General features: G+C 31.0%; 1 protein-coding gene across 1 annotated transcript; it reads left to right on the top strand.

Moving 5' to 3' along the window:
• The first annotated feature begins 5,480 nt into the window (after window positions 1-5,480).
• LOC110668446 (uncharacterized) lies at window positions 5,481-18,284 on the top strand. Its single transcript, XM_021829662.2, has 6 exons — window positions 5,481-5,797; window positions 6,371-6,606; window positions 6,683-6,941; window positions 17,324-17,503; window positions 17,579-17,734; window positions 17,866-18,284. Exons 1-6 carry the CDS (start codon window positions 5,768-5,770, stop codon window positions 18,037-18,039), a joined length of 1,035 nt encoding a protein of 344 aa, XP_021685354.2. The 5' UTR covers window positions 5,481-5,767; the 3' UTR covers window positions 18,040-18,284.
• The last annotated feature ends 2,537 nt before the right edge of the window (window positions 18,285-20,821 follow it).

Below are 20,821 nucleotides of genomic sequence, written 5' to 3'. Positions count from 1 at the left end.
TCGATTTTTTTCTCCAAAAATTTTCACCCATTTTTTTTATTTGAAATCGATTTGCAAATCGGTTGTTAACAGTAACCGTTTTTTAAACTTATTAAAATCAGTTGCTATTAGCAATCAATTTATTTCTGCATTTTTTTTTTTAATTTTGACAACTAATTGAAATATGTTGCTATTGGTAACTGATTTTATAACCAATTGTGAATCAGTTGTAAAATTTTTTCTCAAAAATTCTTGCTCAATTTTTAAAAGAAATTAGCAACCGACAATCGGTTACTAATCCGTTTATATAAATACTACTCATTTTCTTTCCCACTACTTATTTTTTTCTCTCTTTTTTTGTGTTTTCTCTCATTTTCTGTATCATCTTTTTCATTCTCATCTTTTTTATTTATAATCTTTTCTTTTCTAATAAATTTTTTTATCTAGTTTCTTCATTATTTTTTTTTCTTATCTATTCTTTTTATCTTTTTTTTTTATTATCTTTTTTTTTTCATCATCTTTTTCTTTCTAATCTTTTTTCCTCTTCATCTTCTTTTTCTTTATCATCTATTTTATTTAATTTATTTTTCTTTTAAATAAAATAAAAATTTTTATACAAATATTTTTTTTTAGTAAATTATTTGTAGTATTAATTTTTAGTAATAATACACACACACACATATATATGGTAGTTATTTTTAGTAATTTGTCTTATAAATATGTTTTTATATTTAAATTTTTTTAATATTTTTTATAATAGTTATTATTAGTAAATTTTTTTATAATATTTTATATTAATTTTTAGTACTAATTTTCATTAATAATATATTATTTTAGTATTTTTTTTGAAAATTTTATTTATTTGAATTTTTTTATTTCTTGTTTGAAAATTTAACTTTTTTTATAATTTTTTTTAAATTAGCAACCGAATTTTTTTTGTTAAATTAGTTGCAAATAATAATTGATTTATAAAATGGTTATAAAATTATAAAATTAAAGACACCAAAATTTTTACTACTGATTATATTTCGATTGTTATTAACAACTAATTTTGATTACTAAATCAGTTACTACTAGCAATCGATAATTTTTTTATTAAAAATTTTATTTTTTTAAATTTAATTAATTTAATATCTAATTTAACTATCAATTGCTATTTGTAATTAAACGTATTTCAATCGACTAAATCGATTATTAAATCAATTAGTAACTGATATTAATAGATTAATTATTTTTTTTTTTAGTGATAAAGGTTTAATTCATCATGCATAATGCTTCTAAGTCTTTTGACTTGATAACTCTGAAACCTGATTCATGCAAAATGTTTTTACGTCTTCAGCTGTAATAATTGGTGTCACTGCCAAGTAGGGGTGTGCAAACGGTCGGTTCGGTTCCGAACCGAACAGAACCGAAAAAACCGAAAATCGAAAATCGAAAATTTTAAAAACCGAACCGAACCGATTGATAAGAGAAAATCGAACCGAATCGAACCGATCAATTTCGGTTCGGTTCGGTTTTAAACCGATCAAACCGAAATTTATAAAATTTCATATTTTTAACATTAAATCTAAATAATAAAAACATAAAAACAAAAAAAATTGGAAATCAAAACTCAAAAATCTTTAGATTCGGTTCGGTTTTCTTTGATTTCGGTTCGGTTTGATTCGGTTCGATTCGATTTTTTTTGATTTCCTATATATTAATAATTTCGGTTCGGTTCGGTTTTTTTGATTTTTTTATGAAAATAACCGAACCGAACCGATTAAACCGAAATTATCAAAATTATAAACCGAACCGAACCGATTAAATTTTAAAACCGAACCGATTGAACCGAATTAATCGGTTCGGTTCGATTTTTCGGTTAAAACCGAAAACTGCACACCCCTACAGTGCCAAGGCATTGGCTTTAGATGAACTAGCTTTTAGCTTTTTCTTTTTTACGAAATTGCAAATAAAAAGCCCGTTTGGGGCTGCAGTCTAATAGAGAAAACTCATGTTTTGGGCAAAAAATAAGTTTCTGAAAAAAGCGGCATTTTTGCATGCCTGTGTTTTTTAAAAGGTGGACATAATTTTTTTAATATTTCAAAGACAAAAATATTCCTACAAAGTCTTTGTATTTACTATTATAACACTGTATAATCATTCTAACTTTTAAATAAACTTTAACAATTTGCCCTCTAGCGCTTCCTCTCCTCTTTAACCTTCCTCTTTTCACTCTTCATCCACTCATCTCTATTTCCAGGCTCACCCATTACTCCACTTTATAAGTATTTAAACATTTTTTTTAATATTATTATTTTTTTTGTTTTGATTAGCTTAGAAATTATTCATCATTATTTTTGAAAATGTAGTTTTATTAGCACGTTTCGGGACATGTAGAAATCACTAAAAAAATAAAATTTTTTTTGAAACAATAAGGTTTTATTTTATTTTCAAAATAGCTCCACTATTTAAATTTTATATTTACATAGTTAATATATTTTATATTTTAATAATTAAATATTATATTTAAATAAATATATATATTATTTTAAAAATATAATATATAAATATACTATGTCTGAGATTCTATTTATTTCACAAAAAATAATTTATATATTTTCTGTGAAAATATTTTTCGTTATTTAGTTGTAATATTAAATTAATAATATATTTATTTCATGTATGTATAAGTATATTTATATTTTAATAAAATTATTGAACTTCAAAAAACGAAAAATGATTTTTTCTTTTAAAAAATGAAAGTTATTTTTCTAAAAAAATGACTTAATTTTTTTTAATCAGAAAAATAGTTTTCATTGATTAATTTTTTTTAGTGTTCTAAACATCAAAAAATATAAAAAATACTTTTCAAGAAACTATTTTTCATAAAATAAATAGAGCCTAAAATATAGAAGATTTAAATTTTTTTTTTATCAAATATCTTCCATGTATAGTTCCTAAATTACTAAAAATAAAATATATTAAAATATTTACATCATACTGTGCATGTATTTCATGTTTGTATTTAGAATTTATAAATCCATTAAATATTTTTTAGTGAAATAATAAAAATTTAAAATTAAAAAGGTTAAAATAATTTTATTATATTTTCTTATGATTTATAGAAAAATTTTATCGGTAGTATAGTATTAGCCAAATTAATAAATTATACAATATGATAATTTTTTTATGTGTGTGTATATTTATTTATTTATTTTAAATATAATATAGTCCAAAATTTTAATTGTTAAGTAATAATTAAAATTAATGTGATTAGAATTAAAAAAATGTAATTGAATATTTTTTATAAAATTATACAAATAAAAAATTATGAAATTGTAAAATTTATTAAAATATAATCAATATAATATTAACTCGTAAGATTTCATTATAAATCATAAAAAAAGAATAAAATTATTTTAACTATCTAAATCTATTTTATCACACCTACTTATATTTAATGAATTTATAAGTTATAAAAAAAATATGAAATGCATTTACAATATGATATAAATGTTTTAATATAAAATTATATTTATCATATTATAGTTATAGTATATATTTTAAATATAATATATAATGTTTAAATATAAAATATATTAAGTAATATTTAGCTACATTGATATTTTTTTGGTAAAATAAAATTTTAAAAATTTTTTGTTTAAAAATTAAAAGATAAAGGTATTTTAGTTATTTAATTTATAATGAACAAAAAAATTCAATCAAATTTAGATGAGAAGGACTAAATTATTAATAAAAAATAAAAAATTAAATTATTTTGAATTAAAAATAAAAAATAATTATGAATTTTAATAAATTTAAATATTAATTTAAGTTATGAATTTTAAACTAATTTGCGATTCATAACTTTATTGAGTTAGTTTGTTAAAAAGAAATCTTCACCAGAAAAAGTATTTCAATTCCATGATAAGATTCCTTCAAACCACCACTTAGGAGTAACTAACGGATTGCTTTCAAAATCACAAACATGTAATAATAACAAAAGTCAACTATTTCAAATTAGTAAAAAAAAAAAATTCAAATTCACATACAAATTTGCTATAAATAAAAAAAAATTATCAACCGTTCGATGGGTCGCATTCACGAATTAACTCTTGTCCGTCTAACGGTCTATTATTTTTGTGTACCAGAATGGTAAAGAAATATTATTATTCAATGTAATTTTCCGAATGAAAAAACAAAAGCTAAGTCAAAAATTCTAATCCAGAGTTGTCTGTTTCAACCCTGACATAAAGGACCACTACACCCTTTCACTTTTATCTGGCTTAAAATTTTTATATAATAATTAAGAAGACATTAAAAAGATTTGTTTAACTTATAAATTAGTAAAATTAGATTTTAAGTTTTAAAAATACATTGATTTATTTATTTATAATAATTTTTAAATTTATAAATTAAATTTATAAGTTAAAAAAAGAGATAGAAAGAATTAAATTTTTTATTTTAGTGTTTATAAATTATGTGATTTTAAATTAATTTGATCAAATATTTTACTCTATTATTCTTATTTATTTTTTAAAATTTCATTATAAATCTCATTTAATATTCGTTTTAGTTATTTTAATAATAAATATAATTATAAATTATTTTTTTTTAAATATATAAATTATTTATTAATCAATTATAAGTATTTTAACTAAACACGTAACTATTTAAAATTATAAAGCTTATGATTTCAAATTAGTTTACAAGTATTATGTCTTATAAGCTAATTTTTATAAATTAAGTTAAATACTCTCTAAATTATATAAATTATAAAAAGATTATAATTTAATTAAATTATTTTTTATTTCACCTAAATAATAGAAAAAAGATAATAAAATGAGTTATAAAAAATTATAGAAATAATTATTATACTTAATAGAAATAATGATAAAGTTAGAAAAAAATTAATGAATGCATATTAATATTTTCAAAATAAAAAAATAATTTTAGACAGAACAATTTTGAAAAAGTAACAAATAAAAGTCTATAGAGATAGTAATTAAAAAGCAAAGCAAGAATAATCGCATCTCCATTAATCCTTAATATTTTAAAATGCAAAATTTAATGCCTCATATTTGATTGTATTAATACTTTGTCTATTAATTTGTTAATTCAATATTTTCAAACACATCTCCATTAATCCTTCATTTATTTTATTAATTTAACCATTAGTTAAGAAGTTAAAAAATAGTCAATAAGCAATAAAATTATTCATAATAATAAAAATTTAGAGATGAAAATATTTATTTTTTCAATAAAAATTGAAGAAAATAAATAGAAGGATGAAAGTTTATAACAAAATTAAAATTTAGAAATGTTTTGGGTATTTTTGAAAGTAAAAGAATTTAAATATTAATTATAAGATAAAACAAGAATGAAAATATTTTTCTTTTACTAGAAACGACAAAGTAATTTCAATCCTCTTTGATTTTAAGCAAAACGCTGAAATGGGACGTCGTTTTATAGCTCTGCATTTCGGTTTACAAATGATAACTCCACATCTTGACCCTTCTGTAAAAGGTCTGGCAGCAGCAGATGAATGCCTTCACATTATCACAATTAACATAGACGTCCAGAGCGTGCAACGGTCTAAAAGCATCCTAATTATTTTGTTCTTCACGAGAAAACCCTTTCTCTCTGCTTTTTATTTTTTATTTTTAATATTTTGAATTCTTTGCCTTTTATATGGTAGTAATAATGAGTTGAAACGCGAGAGATAAAGCTGGACAGTGAATGTAAAGAAGGAATCTGAGCTGCCAAATGCCTTTTTTTCCTCTTCCTTTTCAAGCTATCAAAAACTATGCCTGACGATCTTTGCTTCTTCTCTAAGGTCTGCTCTTAATCGCCTTCGTAAATTTGTTCCCCTTTATCTTGTGTGTGTCTATATTATTTATATAAGTAGGCATTTTATGCATATCTTTGTCTGTGAATTTTTTTTTTTAATTTTTTTTTTATTTCGGGGATGACATGTGATTTTGTGGTGTTTTGTGATCTGGTTTTTATTTGTTTATCATACAGTTTTCCCCATATTTACAGGTTTGCTTTGTATATATATTCGGAAAGAAGCAAACCCACATACAATAGTACCAATCTATGTAATGTAACGTTGTTGGGACATATCAATCTGAAAGGGAAATCTGGGTTATCTTCTTTTGACAGTAACAGTAGCTTATTTAGCTCAACTTGGATTGAAATCTACATATCAGGCTTTACTTGGATATTTCCATCAATATCCTTTACTGTTTTCTTTCGATTTACCCTTTTACTCGTCTGGGTACTAGTTGTAGTGCCGAATCCCTGCTTATAATCATTATAAGGCTTAAACTTTGACAAATTTGCTCAAACCCATATTTGTTAATTTGGTTTTGTAATGTTTTAACATACGGGAATTCGTGAATTACAGGATATTTTCATCATAAAGGCTCCTAAGAAGTCTCCACTGTTACTAAGAATGGTTGTTCTGGTGTTTGTAATGGTCTGTGGTGTTTACACATGCTCAATTTGTCTTAAGCAAATTAGCATCCACAACAATCCTGGAATTTTGAGTGTTGGAGTGATTGAAAAGCCATGCCCAGAACCTAATATTGAACCCTGGGAAATTCCTTATGTGCACTACCCTAAGCCCAAAACTTATAGCAGGTGAGACATTAACGTAGTGCATTTTACTTCAAAGTCTTTGTTAACTTTAGTAATATGATTATTTGGTACATTTTAGGGCTGAATGTGCATGCAATCCGGTGCGGTATTTTGCCATTCTGTCAATGCAGAGATCTGGGAGTGGATGGTTTGAGACTTTATTAAATAACCATACTAACATAAGCTCAAATGGAGAGATTTTTTCTGTTAAAGTGAGAAGGAGTAATGTTTCAATGATTACAGAAACTTTGGACAAAATTTATAATCTAGACTGGCTAAGTAGTGCTTCCAGGAATGAGTGCACTGCTGCCGTTGGTTTAAAGTGGATGCTCAATCAGGTGAGAGTACTAGTTATTCATTTATCCATTTCTTATCTCAATATGTGCTAATTATGTGTAATCCTCTCATATGAACTATATCTATGAGAATTCTGCATACCTTATTATACAATACTTGAACTAGTGAGTATATGAGAATTCTGCATGCCTTATTATACAATACTTGAACTAGTGAGTATATGAGAATTCTGCATACCTTATTATACAATACTTGAACTAGGGAGTTTTGTGTTTGGCATTCTGCATACCTTATTATACAATACTTGAACTAGTGAGTATATGAGAATTCTGCATGCCTTATTATACAATACTTGAACTAGTGAGTATATGAGAATTCTGCATACCTTATTATACAATACTTGAACTAGGGAGTTTTGTGTTTGGCATGATTACTCCCTGTATCCACAATAATAGCTTGTCTAGCCTATCAAAGAAGTAGCATATGAGTTGGCCTCAAAATTTGAAGACATGTACTGGTCTTCATGTATGTGACTTATTCGTAACATGTCAATGAACTTCTCAGTAGCTCTAGCTCTAGAGCTATCAAATATGCTGTTCGTGCATCTCGTTTTATTTTATCTTATTCATTATGATAAAATTTGAAATAGGATGAGAAAAAAGAAACAAGAAAAAGGTTTGTGTGATTTGACTAGATGGCCAACATCCTCAGAAACAAAAGAATCAGTAACTTCATCTTTTTTTCTTCAATTGTGTGTTCCATAAACACAGGAGCACATAGTTACAATAAAAGATAATATCAATATATGGTATGCTGCTAATTTGTTGACAATGTCATGTAATTAACTAAAAGTTGCTCCTTCATACAAGAACCTACTAAGCTATTGATTTCCAATCAACTAAATTATATTCTCCTAATTATGAAAAAGAAACTGACTATTGAATGGCTCCTTTCTTCCAAGCTTAAGCTTTTTGATTGGGCATATTGGAAGAGTTGGTCACTTGTTTATATTTCTTGGAGGAAATAGAAATTTCTTTGTAATCCATGATCAGATCTGGATCCTGAAAATGCCTTTCTAGTTGTTAAAATAAGGTCATCAGTGACATCACTTTAGTTCATGGGTTATCCCAACAAAATATGACAAATTACTTAAAATGTGTTCATGGAGGTGATCAGCCTGGATTTTTAAGTGGCAGAAATAGATATATGAAACTGAAATATATTTTATTCTCTCGTGGTTGTAACTTGTAATATAAATTCCTGGCTGCCTTGCATGTGATCTATGAGTGCAATATCTGAACAAACCAGTAGCTGTATAGTGTAAATCAGAAACACATTTCGGTTCCATGATCACTGTTATGGAAAGTCAATCACTATATTATTTCTCTGTATATTCTGTATTTTGTATTCCTATTTAGGATTTCTTATTTAGGATTTCTTCCTAATTAGTAGAACACAATTATAGGAATCAATTGTATATATATACCAATGTACAGATTAATTGAAATCAATGAGAATCATCTCTTTCTACATGGTATCAGAGCTGGTCATCAATCTAGGGTGACTATTTGTTCTCACTACCCAGCTCAGGAGAGACCTTGGCCGCCGATCGGCCGTTTCAACCCCGATCAACATCGCCGGCATCGTCTCAACCCCCTCATTCCACCACCGTGTCTTTGTTCGATCCAAAGACACCATTAAAGTACTTCTGAGGTTTGGCTCTCAGATCCTATTTCGGTATTTGCTTGATTTGTGATTTTGGATTATTTTGCTGCTATAAGCACTTTGGATTAGCGTTTCGGTTAGTTTTCTTTGTCTCAACAAATGGCAGACAATAAGAATGTTATTTCTGATGTGATTCCGGTGATGACTAAGATCACGGAACACAAACTTAATGGTTCGAATTACAGGAGTGGAGTAAGATCGTAGGGTCTATTTGCGTAGCATTGATAAGGATGATCACCTTACTAAAGATCCACCCACGATGATACACGACAAACTTGGCTAAGGGAGGATGCTCGGTTGTTTTTGCAAATTGAACTCGATTCATAGTGAGGTAATTAGTTTAATTAATCACCGTGAATTTGTTAAGGAATTGATGGATTACTTAGATTTTCTCAGATTCGTAAAGGGAATATCTCCCGTATTTATGATGTTTGTAAGGCATTCTATCGTGCTGAGAAAGAGGATAAGTCTCTTATGGCTTATTTTATGAATTTTAAACGGGTATATGAGGAACTTAATGTATTGTTGCCTTTTAGTCCTAATGTGAAAGTTCAAAGAGCCCAACGGAGCAATCGGTCATTATGAGTTTTCTTGTGCCTTCCTTGAGTATGAGATCGCTAAATCTCGATTCTCTCCGCTCCGAGATTTCCTCTGCATGAAACGTTCACACGGGTTCTTCGATGCAGAGTACTCAATCTTCACACCGCCAAGAGTGCTCTTATTAGCCGTAATCCAAATGGACAACAGTGGTAATAGAAGAGGAAGTAGAGGAGGAATTACAGCAAATGTAGTAATCAGAATGGAGAGGCTAGTTCTAATCAGGACTCAAGAGGAGTCATTTGTTATTATTGCCATGAGCCCGCCATACAAAATATAATTGTCCGCAACTTCGTAAGAAAAATCGCGATCACAGATGGCAAATATGGCAGCAGAGAATTCTACAAAGATCTTCCTCCGAGAAAACTATTTTGGTATCTGCAGATGATTTTGCACAATTTTTCCAAAGATCGTGCATCTCTAAAGCCTACCAGCCTCTCACATCGCGATCACGAGTCGTAAATCCACTACATGCCTTGTGTCTTCCTCATCCAAATGGGTTATTGATTCAAAGCATGCATCACATGACAGTAATTCTAGTCTTCTATCCGCTACTCTAATCTCACTTCCAACATCACATTACTTTAGCCGATGGTTCTACTTCTTGTGTCATGGGTTCTGAATCGCAACCCGACTTCACAATTTCTTTGTCTTCTGCTTTGTGTCTACCAAAATTCTCTTTTAATTTACTTTCGTTAGTAAACTTACTCGTACCTTAAATTGTTCTGCTTCCTTTTTCCGACTGTGTTTGTTTCAGGATCTTACGACGGCGTATTATTGGTAGAGGACGCGAGTCAGGTGGTCTCTACATTCTTGAAAATCATGTACCGCGGTCGCTTGTTTGCTCCAGTACCGTAACACCTCTTGAAGCTCATTGTAGATTGGGTCATCCTTCTTTGTCTACCATGAAGAAGTTGTGTCCTCAATTTGATCTTTATCAAGACTAGAATGTGAGTCGTGTCGCTTGCAAAACATCATCGTTTGCCTTCGTGTCTAGAGTCAATAAACGGGCTTCATCCCCTTTGAGTTAGTTCATTCGATGTTTGGGGTCCTTGTTCTCATTTCTAAACTGGATTTCGTTATTTTGTTACTTTTGTTGATGATTACTCGTGTTACACGGTTATATTTAATGAAGAATCGCTCGAGTTATTTTCTATCTTTTGTGCCTTTTGTAATGAAATCAAAACTCAATTTAATATTTCATGCATATTAAGAAGTGACAATGCCAAAGAATACTTTTCAGCACAATTTCAGTCTTATATGACACAAAATGGCATTCTTCATCAGTCTTCCTGTGTGGATACCCCATCCCAAAATGGTGTGGCCGAAAGAAAAAATAGGCATCTTCTTGAGGTAACTCGTGCTCTTCTTTTTCATATGAAAGTACCTAAACACTTTTGGGCGAATGCAGTTTCTACGGCATGTTTTTTGATCAATCGTATGCCGTCTTCTGTCCTTAATGGGGATATTCCTTATACTGCTTTGTTCCCTACAAAATCTTTGTTCCCTATTGAACCCCGTATTTTTAGTTGTACATGTTTTGTGCGTGATGTTCGTCCACAGGTTACTAAATTGGAACCAAAATCTCTCAAATGTGTCTTCCTTGGGTACTCCCGGCTCCAAAAAGGGTACCGTTGTTTCTCTCCTACTCTTAATCGTTATCTTGTTTCTGCAGATGTCACATTTTTTGAGTTCACTCCATTTTTTCCTCCATCATCTGTGTATGAGAGTCAGGGGGAGGAGGATGATCTCTTAATATATACTGTCCAAGCAATGTCTAGTCCTCTCCCACAGCATGTTCCTTCTGTCTCTAGACCTACTCGACCTCCCGTTGTTCATGTTTATTCCAGGAGATTGGAGATTCCTGACTCAGATCCTCCACCAGCTACTTCGTTGGGAGATCCTGTACCTCATACTGATCATGATTCTGATCTAGACTTACCCATTGCTCTTCGTAAAGGTAAACGTTCATGTACTTACCCTATCTCTTCTTTTGTTTCTTATAATCAATTGTCTTCTTGTTCTCGGTGTTTTGTTACTTCTTTAGACTCTGTTCCTATCCCTAATACTGTTGGTGAGGCACTGTCTCATCCTGGCTGGTGTGATGCTATGAAAGAGGAAATGGAGGCTTTAGATGCTAATGGTACATGGGAACTATTGCCTTTGCCCACTGGTAAGAAAGCTATTGGTTGCAAATGGGTATTTACAGTAAAGGTAAATCCTGATGGTTCTGTGGCTAGGTTAAAAGCACGCCTTGTAGCAAAAGGATATGCTCAGACATATGGGGTTGATTACTCTGATACTTTTTCTCCTGTAGCTAAACTTACTTCTATTCGCTTATTTATCTCTTTAGCAGCTACATATGATTGGCCCCTGCATCAATTGGATATCAAGAATGCTTTCCTTCATGGTGATCTTCAGGAGGAGGTGTATATGGAGCAACCACCTGGGTTTGTTGCTCAGGGGGAGTTGGGTAAAGTTTGTAGGCTTCGGAAGTCTCTTTATGGCTTGAAACAAAGTCCTAGGGCATGGTTTGGGAGATTCAGTGAAGCAGTACAGGAATTTGGTATGCAAAAGAGTAAGTGTGATCACTCAGTATTTTATAGGCAATCTGTGGCTGATCTAATTCTTTTGGTAGTCTATGTGGATGACATTGTCATCACTGGGAGTGACTCTGCAGGTATTTCATCTCTTAAAACCTTCCTCCAAACTCAGTTTCAGACCAAAGACTTGGGATTGTTAAAGTATTTCTTGGGTATCGAAGTTATGAGAAGTAAGAAGGGTATTTTCTTGTCTCAAAGAAAATATGTCCTCGATCTATTGACAGAGACAGAAAAATTAGGTGCTAAGCCTTGTAGCGCACCAATGACTCCAACTTTACAAATCAAGTAGCGGGGGATAGTGAGATGTTTAAAGATCCAGAGAGATACACGAGATTTGTAGGAAAATTGAACTACCTTACATACCACTCGTCCCGACATTGCTTATCTTTGTTAGTGTGGTAAGTCAGTTTATGTCTTCCCCAACTGTTGCTCATTGGGAAGCCTTGGAACAAATCTTATGTTATCTGAAGGGCGCTCCAGGAAGAGGTTTGCTATATGGTAATCATGGGCATTTGAATATTGAATGTTTTTCAGATGCCGACTGGGCTGGATCTAAGGTTGACAGAAGGTCAACTACTGGATATTGCGTTTTTATTGGAGGAAATTTAGTGTCTTGGAGAAGCAAGAAGCAGAGTGTAGTTTCTCGATCTAGTGCTGAATCCGAATACAGAGCCATGGCACAATCAGTATGTGAGGTAATGTGGATACTTCAATTACTAGATGAGACAGGTTTTAAGACCTCCCTGCCTGCGAAATTGTGGTGTGATAATCAAGCTGCTCTTCATATTGCTTCTAATCCGGTGTTTCATGAGCGGACCAAACATATTGAGATTGATTGTCATTTTATTCGTGAAAAGATTTAACAACAGATCATCTCAACAGGACACATCAAAACTGGAGAGCAGTTAGGAGATATTTTCACAAAAGCTCTAAATGGAGCTAGGATTGACTACATTTGTAACAAGTTGGGCATGATTAACATCTATGCTCCAACTTGAGGGGGAGTGTTATGGAAAGTCAATCACTATATTATTTCTCTGTATATTCTGTATTCTGTATTCCTATTTAGGATTTCTTATTTAGGATTTCTTCCTAATTAGTAGAACACAATTATATGAATCAATTGTATATATATACCAATGTACAGATTAATTGAAATCAATGAGAATCATCTCTTTCTACAATCACAATGGCACTGGATATGATGCATTTCTTTCTATGCATTTGTTGGTTAATATGCAATGTTGCACAATTATATTTGAAATCTAGGACTGAAGCATTTCTTTATGTATTGGGCAATTCTTGAAGTGGCCTTTTGGCTTTTGTGCAGGAAAATGCTTAATGATTTAAGGCTTTGAGGTTATACTTTGGGTTGTGTGTCCATTAGGTATTTAGGTGAGTCTGGTGGATGTCCTTATGTCTGTGTGCAATATCATTGAACAGTTCTTTTTGAAATTGTACCTGAAGTACTGAATGAACATTTTAGTGGATAAATCTCAAGCGCAATTATTTCTAAGGACTTTCTTAATGTCCTTGGGCTGTTCTTCTATTTAATCACTACTTTTTCTTTTTCCCTGGTGGTTGGCTGGGTGATAGACTTTACCATTTTTTTTGGTGACCTAGGGTGTGAAAAAAAAAAAAAAAGGCAGCAAAGTTATCCCAAGGTCCAACCAAATGTTCTAGTTCATGTCAATGGCCAAAGCCAACGTGCTTTTTTAGGCTTGAAATGTGGTACATCCTACGTGGATCAGCATGAAGGTTTATGGTTTTTGCTTTTTTTTTTTTTTGGAAAACTTAATTGATTTCTATGGTTCTTTCACATGCTCTATTTCTAGTTTCAGTTCAGAACTTGCTCCAAAACTATGCTATTGAGTAGTGAGTAAAGACACCCAATTGGAATTCTACATTAACAAACTTAAATGGATTAAATGTTGATTCCATTATGTTCCATTGATGCAATAAAACTTGATCATAGAAGTTCATGGTGGTATGATGCTAAGGTGTGGCTTAATTGAAAGTGGACAGGGAAGGGAATTTTTGATATATAGGGAAAATGGGGATAAAACTCAAAAAGAGCGTTATTCAAATCCTTGACAAAAAAGAGGTTGTATATTATGTGCAGGCGTTGCTTCGAGAAGTTATCCAACAAAGTCTTACCTTTTTAGCTAGAAAATTTAAGTGGACCTGAGAATTAATTTTCTTATATTATTTTCTTTGCTCCTTTCTGCCTCAATTTTAAACCAAATAAGAACAAAAGTCAAGAAAATCTAAATTTTCGCTTCTCTTTATTGCCTAATGAATAGAGGTTGATTATAACTTTGGTGCGTTTGAGGAAGCATTTTTTTACTGTAGTGGGTGTTATCTAAGGTGGGGTTGAGCTCTATTTATTTGAAACAAAGACAATTAACTGAACTAACACATTTATTTATTTTTATTTAGATTAAGTTTTCATGGTGAAAAAATTGAAATAATCAAACAAAACCTAATTATATATTTATACAAATATTATATGAAAATGTATTTCTTTATATAATGTGATTAAAAACTAGTGAATCAAACCAAACTGAACCAAATTAGTATGCTTTTGATTTGGTCACTTGATTACAAACATTTTGGTTATTTCTTCTGTGCTTAGTTTCAAATTGAATCAAACAATACTTACTCCTAGTCTAAGGCATCCTGAGAACAATTGTTGCAACTGCTTGTTTGATCTAGTGATTAGTAAAATAGATTTAGCAATGTAGGAAACAAAAGCTTCTTGATCTAGTAAAATAGTGGTTCAACAATGTCATTTATGTTTTGTAAAAAAGATGGATCGGGTCTAACTCTACCCAAAAGCTAACCCTAGTGGAGGAGGTTACCCCAAGTCTTATATATAGTATAAACACTTTATCTTAAACCAATATGAGATAACATACTCCCCTTACGCCCAAGTATAAACATTTAGAGCGTGGAGTTTGCAGGTGAACACACTTGCGAGTGGCCCAAAATTAAAGTAGGGTAGGCTTTAATACCATATAAAGAAAATAGATCGGACCTAACTCTACCCTAAAAGCTAGTTCAAAGAGAGGAGGTAATGCAATATAGGAAACTTAGATTTTTATTGAGGAATTTTAATTATTATAGAATTAGGAAATTTAAATAGTTTTTATTATTTAGGAATTTTATTATTATTAGGTCTATTATTTCCTAATTTATCTTATTTAGTATTTCTAATTAGAGTTTTATTAGGGTTTCTATCCCTAAATTAATGAGGGTTGTAAGCTCTATAAAAGAGAGTTAATTTTTTATTATTCAGTGGTTTAGACTCTGATTATTATTGAGATTAATAAAATTATTGAGAATTAGTTCTCTTTCAAGGATTGGTCCTTGATCTGTTCTTTATTCTTTATTTGTTCTACATCAATTTTGGTATCAGAGCCTAAATTCAATCCAAATTTCCATAAGCTTTCGCAAAGTTCAGACCTTGTACTGTGCCCTCAAAATTTCCCTCTACTTTTTATCCAAAATTTTTTGGCTTTAGTTTATTTAAAAAAAAAAAAAAGGAAAGAAAGAAACAAATTCGTGAGAAATAGAAAACCCATCGCTGGCAACACCCTTCCCACATATTGACCACAGTTCGGCTACCAGGCAGCCTTGCCACCATCGGCACAGCACTTGCTGGCATGGAGCGACCCTTCTGACACTGTTCCGATCACCTGCAGCTTCTCGGAAAAGAAGATCCAATCGCATCAGATCTTGATCCGATTCTGGGCTCGCAAATTTTCTAGATTTTTTCAGCATCTGATCAATTATAGCAGCCCTGCTATCGTCAATCTGCCCATTCCTGCCGTCGGAAACCCATTCCAACACCTCCAACTTTAAAACTCGACAGGTTGGGTCAAATCCACCCCAAACCAAGATGTGCTTACCAAGTCTTTCTGTGCTCCTATTTGCATAAAATTTCTGCTGCATCAACCATTGCCATGTCAGCTCTCTTTGGCCACATCACTGCCATGTCATCACCCTTGCTAGTCAACAATTTCCAATAGTACCCTACTTTGCTAAGTTGATGTCTTGCATCTGATTTTGTAACCCGTTTTCTGCTGAAACAACTCTTAAAAGCTGAATTTTGATTTTTTCTTCAAGTAAGGTATGTTTTCTTACTTCAAATATCATGAAAACTTATATTGAGAGACTAGAAGAGGAGATCAATTACTACAAAAATATTCTTGAAGAAATTAATTATTACATTGAATTTCATAAAGGTCAATTACTATCTCTATATCATTGGTTAGACAATTATAACTATAAATGTGATCGTGAAAGGTGTTCTTTCTTATGCGGTGAATATAGAGAGATCAAACAGATTTTAATAAATAAAGAAAGGGAATATTAAGATTTACAACAATTCTTATAAGTCAAGGAAAGAGAGCTTGAGAAATGCAGGAAAGAACTTGTGATTTAAAGTTTGAAAGAATTGAATGCACAGTTTGATAAGTTCTCAAAATTAAAGCTTAATAAGTTATCAAAAGTAGAGCTTAACGAATTATCAATAGTTTTGCAAGAATTTAAAGAAGAAATTCAAATTGTAAATCAAGGAAAGAAGCCTTACGTTAAAAATGAACAAGAAGAAAAATTCGAAGATGTTTTTAAGAATACAAAAACGAGCATAAACTTTTTCAAGTTATTCTTATTGTTACTGTCCAAAAAAGTCGTACTATGTGTTCTCCTTATTTAATTCTTGATCCTTCAACACTTTAAAACTCGAGGTCGAGTTTTCTCCAACTAGGGGAGAATAATGAAGTATAGGAAACTTAGAGTTTTATTTAGGAATTTTAATTATTATAGAATTAGGAAATTTAAAGAGTTCTTATTATTTAGGAATTTTATTATTATTAGGTTTATTATTTCCTAGTTTATCTTATTTAGCATTCCTAATTAGAGTTTATTAGGATTTCTATTCCTAAATTATTATAAGCTCTATAAAAGAGAGCTAATTTTTTATTATTCAGTAATTTAGACTATGATTATTATTGAGATTAATAAAATTATTGAAAATTAGTTTTCTTTTCAAGGATTGGTCCTTGATTTGTTCTTTGTTCTTTATTTGTTCTCCATCAAGAGGTTTGCTCAAGTCTTATATATAGCACAAGCACCTTATCTCAAAGCAATATGGGATAACATGTTTGTTGTGAATTTCAAACTCAGGTTACATGGCTCTTACCATGCTTGTGTATGACTTGTGAGGTCTACCCTAGATTCTTTCAATATGATGTGGCTATTACTGGTCAACATCCATAGGTTCCTTTGACTGTCAACACTGAATAAAATCTTTAATTTGCCTTGATGAACTTGTTACTAGATGTTTTAAAGAATATACCACCTAAAACTACTAGGTGGGCAACTGATTTTAATAGGATCTTACAATGTCCTTTTCCACGCCTTCAATTTTTTTGTTCTTTTAATTTTATTCCATCTTGTTTTTCTATTAACCTTCTTTTATATGATTGGTGTAGGGTGTGATGCAACATCATGATGAAATAGTCGAGTATTTCAAAACCAGAGGTGTTTCGGCAATCTTTCTCTTCAGGAGAAATCTTTTGCGCAGAATGATTTCAGTACTTGCAAATTCCTATGATCGAGAAGCTAAACTGTTAAATGGGATCCACAAGTCTCATGTTCATTCACTTGATGAGGTCTTTCTCTCACACTCTATCTATTTGTATCTCTCTCTTGAATGTCAGATCTCTTATTGTAAGCAATGTTTTCAGGCAGAGAAACTAGCTAGATACAAACCCTATATCAATGCTACTCTGCTGATACCCAATCTGGAGCAAGTAAGAGACACAACAACAAAAGCATTAGAGTACTTCAAGAGCACCAGGCACATAATTCTTTACTATGAGGATATAGTTAAAAATCACACTGTAAGCCAAACTATTTGAACCCTTTTGTGGAGAAATACTTCACAAGTTACTTCATTAAATGTGGCTTCATTTCACCATACAACATGAAAAAGGATTGGAACACCTAATTTCTATTTTCTTGTCTTTTGCAGAAATTGCTAGAGGTTCAAGATTTTCTGAAGGTTCCACATAGCGATCTTAGGAGTCGTCAAGTAAAGATACATAAAGGATCGTTGTCTAACCTGGTTGAGAATTGGGATGAAGTCCTAAAAACTCTCAAAGGAACAGATTATGAAAGCTTACTGTTTGGAGACTATAGGAGGTAAAGCTAATGATGTACATATCGTGTTATACATCTGACATTTTTCCCATTTATTTTTATAGTTGTAGGAGCCAACAGGAATTCTACCCTGCTGAAATTTTGCATTTTGTTTTCAGTTTCTTGTTTCTGAATTTTCTTTGTCGTCCCACCAAATTAATATTTGATTTATTCTTTTCTCTATGACTTGTTTTGGAGAAACTCTTGTATTAAAGCTAATTGAGAGAAGGAATAGCAGTTCCATGTTTTGCATTTTCTTGTTCTTGTGCACTTGAATATTGTGCAGACATGAAAGAACAAATGAAAAGATAGAAGATCATTTATTTTGGTGCAGCTCCTGCTTCAGGAGTTGCTACAACATGTTCCGTCTTTGAAGGCAAAACAAGTTCAAGTAGAATGGAGTATTTGTAAATCATTCATGCTTTTTCTGAGTAGTTTTGTTGATTGGTTTGAGGCATTGGATTGAGGATTACCTCTTGTAGCCATGAACTATTTGGCAATGAAAATATTTTTTTATTTTGTTTTTAGAAAATGTTTATACTAAATTCAACTCAACTCAACTAAACTAAGCCTTTATCCCAAAGATTTAGGGTCGGCTATATGGATTCGCTTTTTCCACTCTAAACGATTTTGGGTTAAATTCTCATAAATGTGTAATGCTTCTAGGTCATGTTGTACTATTCTCCTCCAAGTCAATTTAGGTCTACCCCTTTTTTTCTTTCTATCCTCTAACCTAATGTGCTCTACTTGTCTAACTGGAGCCTCCGTATGTCTACGTTTCACATGACCAAACCATCTCAATCTCCTTTCTCTCAACTTATCTTCAATTGGCACCACTCCTACCTTTTCTCTAATACTCTCATTACGGACTTTATCTAGTCTAGTATGGCCACTCATCCACCTTAACATTCTCATCTCTGCAATTTTTATCTTAGAGACATACGATTCTTTCAGTGCCCAACACTCAATACCATATAACGTAGCCGGTCATATGACTGTACGGTAAAATTTTCTTTTCAACTTATTGGGAATTTTACGATTACATAAAACTCCAGTGGCACGTCTCCACTTCAACCATCTGGCTTTAATCCTATGACTAATATACTCCTTACATCTCTCATCTACTTGAAGGACTGAGCCTAGATATTTAAAGTGATTACTTTGGGACCTGAAAATGGAATTTTATTTTTTCTTTTATCTTATCTCAGTAGTCTCAATACTGAGAAAGCACTTTTATTTTTTAAAATTATAATTAATGAGCTTTTTATTTATATTTTTTAAAAATTATTAATATATTTAATTCAGAAATTCATGTGCTGAGCTGATTAACATGATATGGATTAGAAATGGATTGTCTTCCATTTTTATTTATGTAATTTTTTAAGAAATTTCTTGCATATATGGAATATGTTTTGATGCATATGATCCTCTATTGAGAAAAGTGTAGAGCATAATGCTTACAATGAATATATAAAAAGTTGACTCTAAAAACTTTTAAAAGAGAGAAATTAAGGCAAACAAACAAAGTTTATTCATTTCACTCTGAAGATTACAAATGACATTCCCTCTATTTGTAGATGAAGTGAGGTAGAAACACAATTATTACAGCCAGTTCAGAGAGGAAAAATGACATTCCTATGGGCAAAAACGTATAATAATTATACAGACAATTAAAAAAGCAGAATTTTATTGAAAAGTAAAAGATTATAATCGCACAAACGACAAACTTTATAAAGACAACATAACAACAGCTAGCAGATATCCAATGCAACAACTTTATGAAGGAAGTGACGGGCGCTCAAATTAAAGTTTTAATAATTTGAGTCGTTAGAATCAACCGATTCATACACGTTGCAATACATGGACATGAGCTAGTGTCTTGTGGATCTTGAGAATCTTGTAATATTGGATCAGGAAAATCTGGTTATAGGCCAGGATCAGGCGCTGGGCTGAGTGTTGTAAGTTGTGTGTTTCTTTTCTGCATTGACTTGGGATAAGTTTTCCATTCAAATGCAAAGTTTTGTGTCCAAATCATTCCTTCAAGGTATTTGAAGTAAGGTCGATGGAGAATGAAGATAGATGAGAATTCTTGTGCAATGCAACTAGGCCTTTTCCTTAAATAAAATCAATCAATAATGCGTCAAAGTTCAGATGTCCACCACACAAGAGGTGAGAACCCTCCAAGAGAGTCCATATGAGAGACTTTTGATTATTGTCATCTTCTAGAAGACAATTTCTATGGCTCCATTGTACAGCACTGTGAGATGCCACATAAGCCATAATTCTTCATTCACAAACTTTGAGGCAGGTTTAGACAAAAAGAAAATTATTAGATACCTAGAATAAAATACACCCAATCAATTAAAAATCAAATAATTATGTTTTGTAATAGAATTTCTCATATTTTATAATAAGATTCACCATTATTTTAATGATGTATTAATATTTAATTAGATGAATGCATATATCTGAGTGTAAATAAGAATTATTATAGACAAAAATAGGTGAGGAAAGGATAAGCAAAGTAAAAATCAGATCATACAATAGCTGAGGATTTTTTAAGTGCGTAGATAAATTTGTTGGAATCCCACATCGAAACGATATGAATTAAAAATGGTAATATATAAGTGGTTAGGTTGCAACATTGACTTGACTAGTCATTTTATGTGTAAAACAATCTAATCACTTACATAAGTCCGAATTAAAATGAATTGATTATAATTTGATCAACACTCTTTTCGAATTTAATATAGTATCAGAGCCTATAATCAGGCCCGTGTTGGGTTAAA

Source organism: Hevea brasiliensis, chromosome 2 (assembly GCF_030052815.1).
Source record: "Hevea brasiliensis isolate MT/VB/25A 57/8 chromosome 2, ASM3005281v1, whole genome shotgun sequence".
NCBI classification, from domain to species: Eukaryota; Viridiplantae; Streptophyta; class Magnoliopsida; order Malpighiales; family Euphorbiaceae; genus Hevea; species Hevea brasiliensis.
This window is presented reverse-complemented; position numbering and strand designations above follow the sequence as displayed.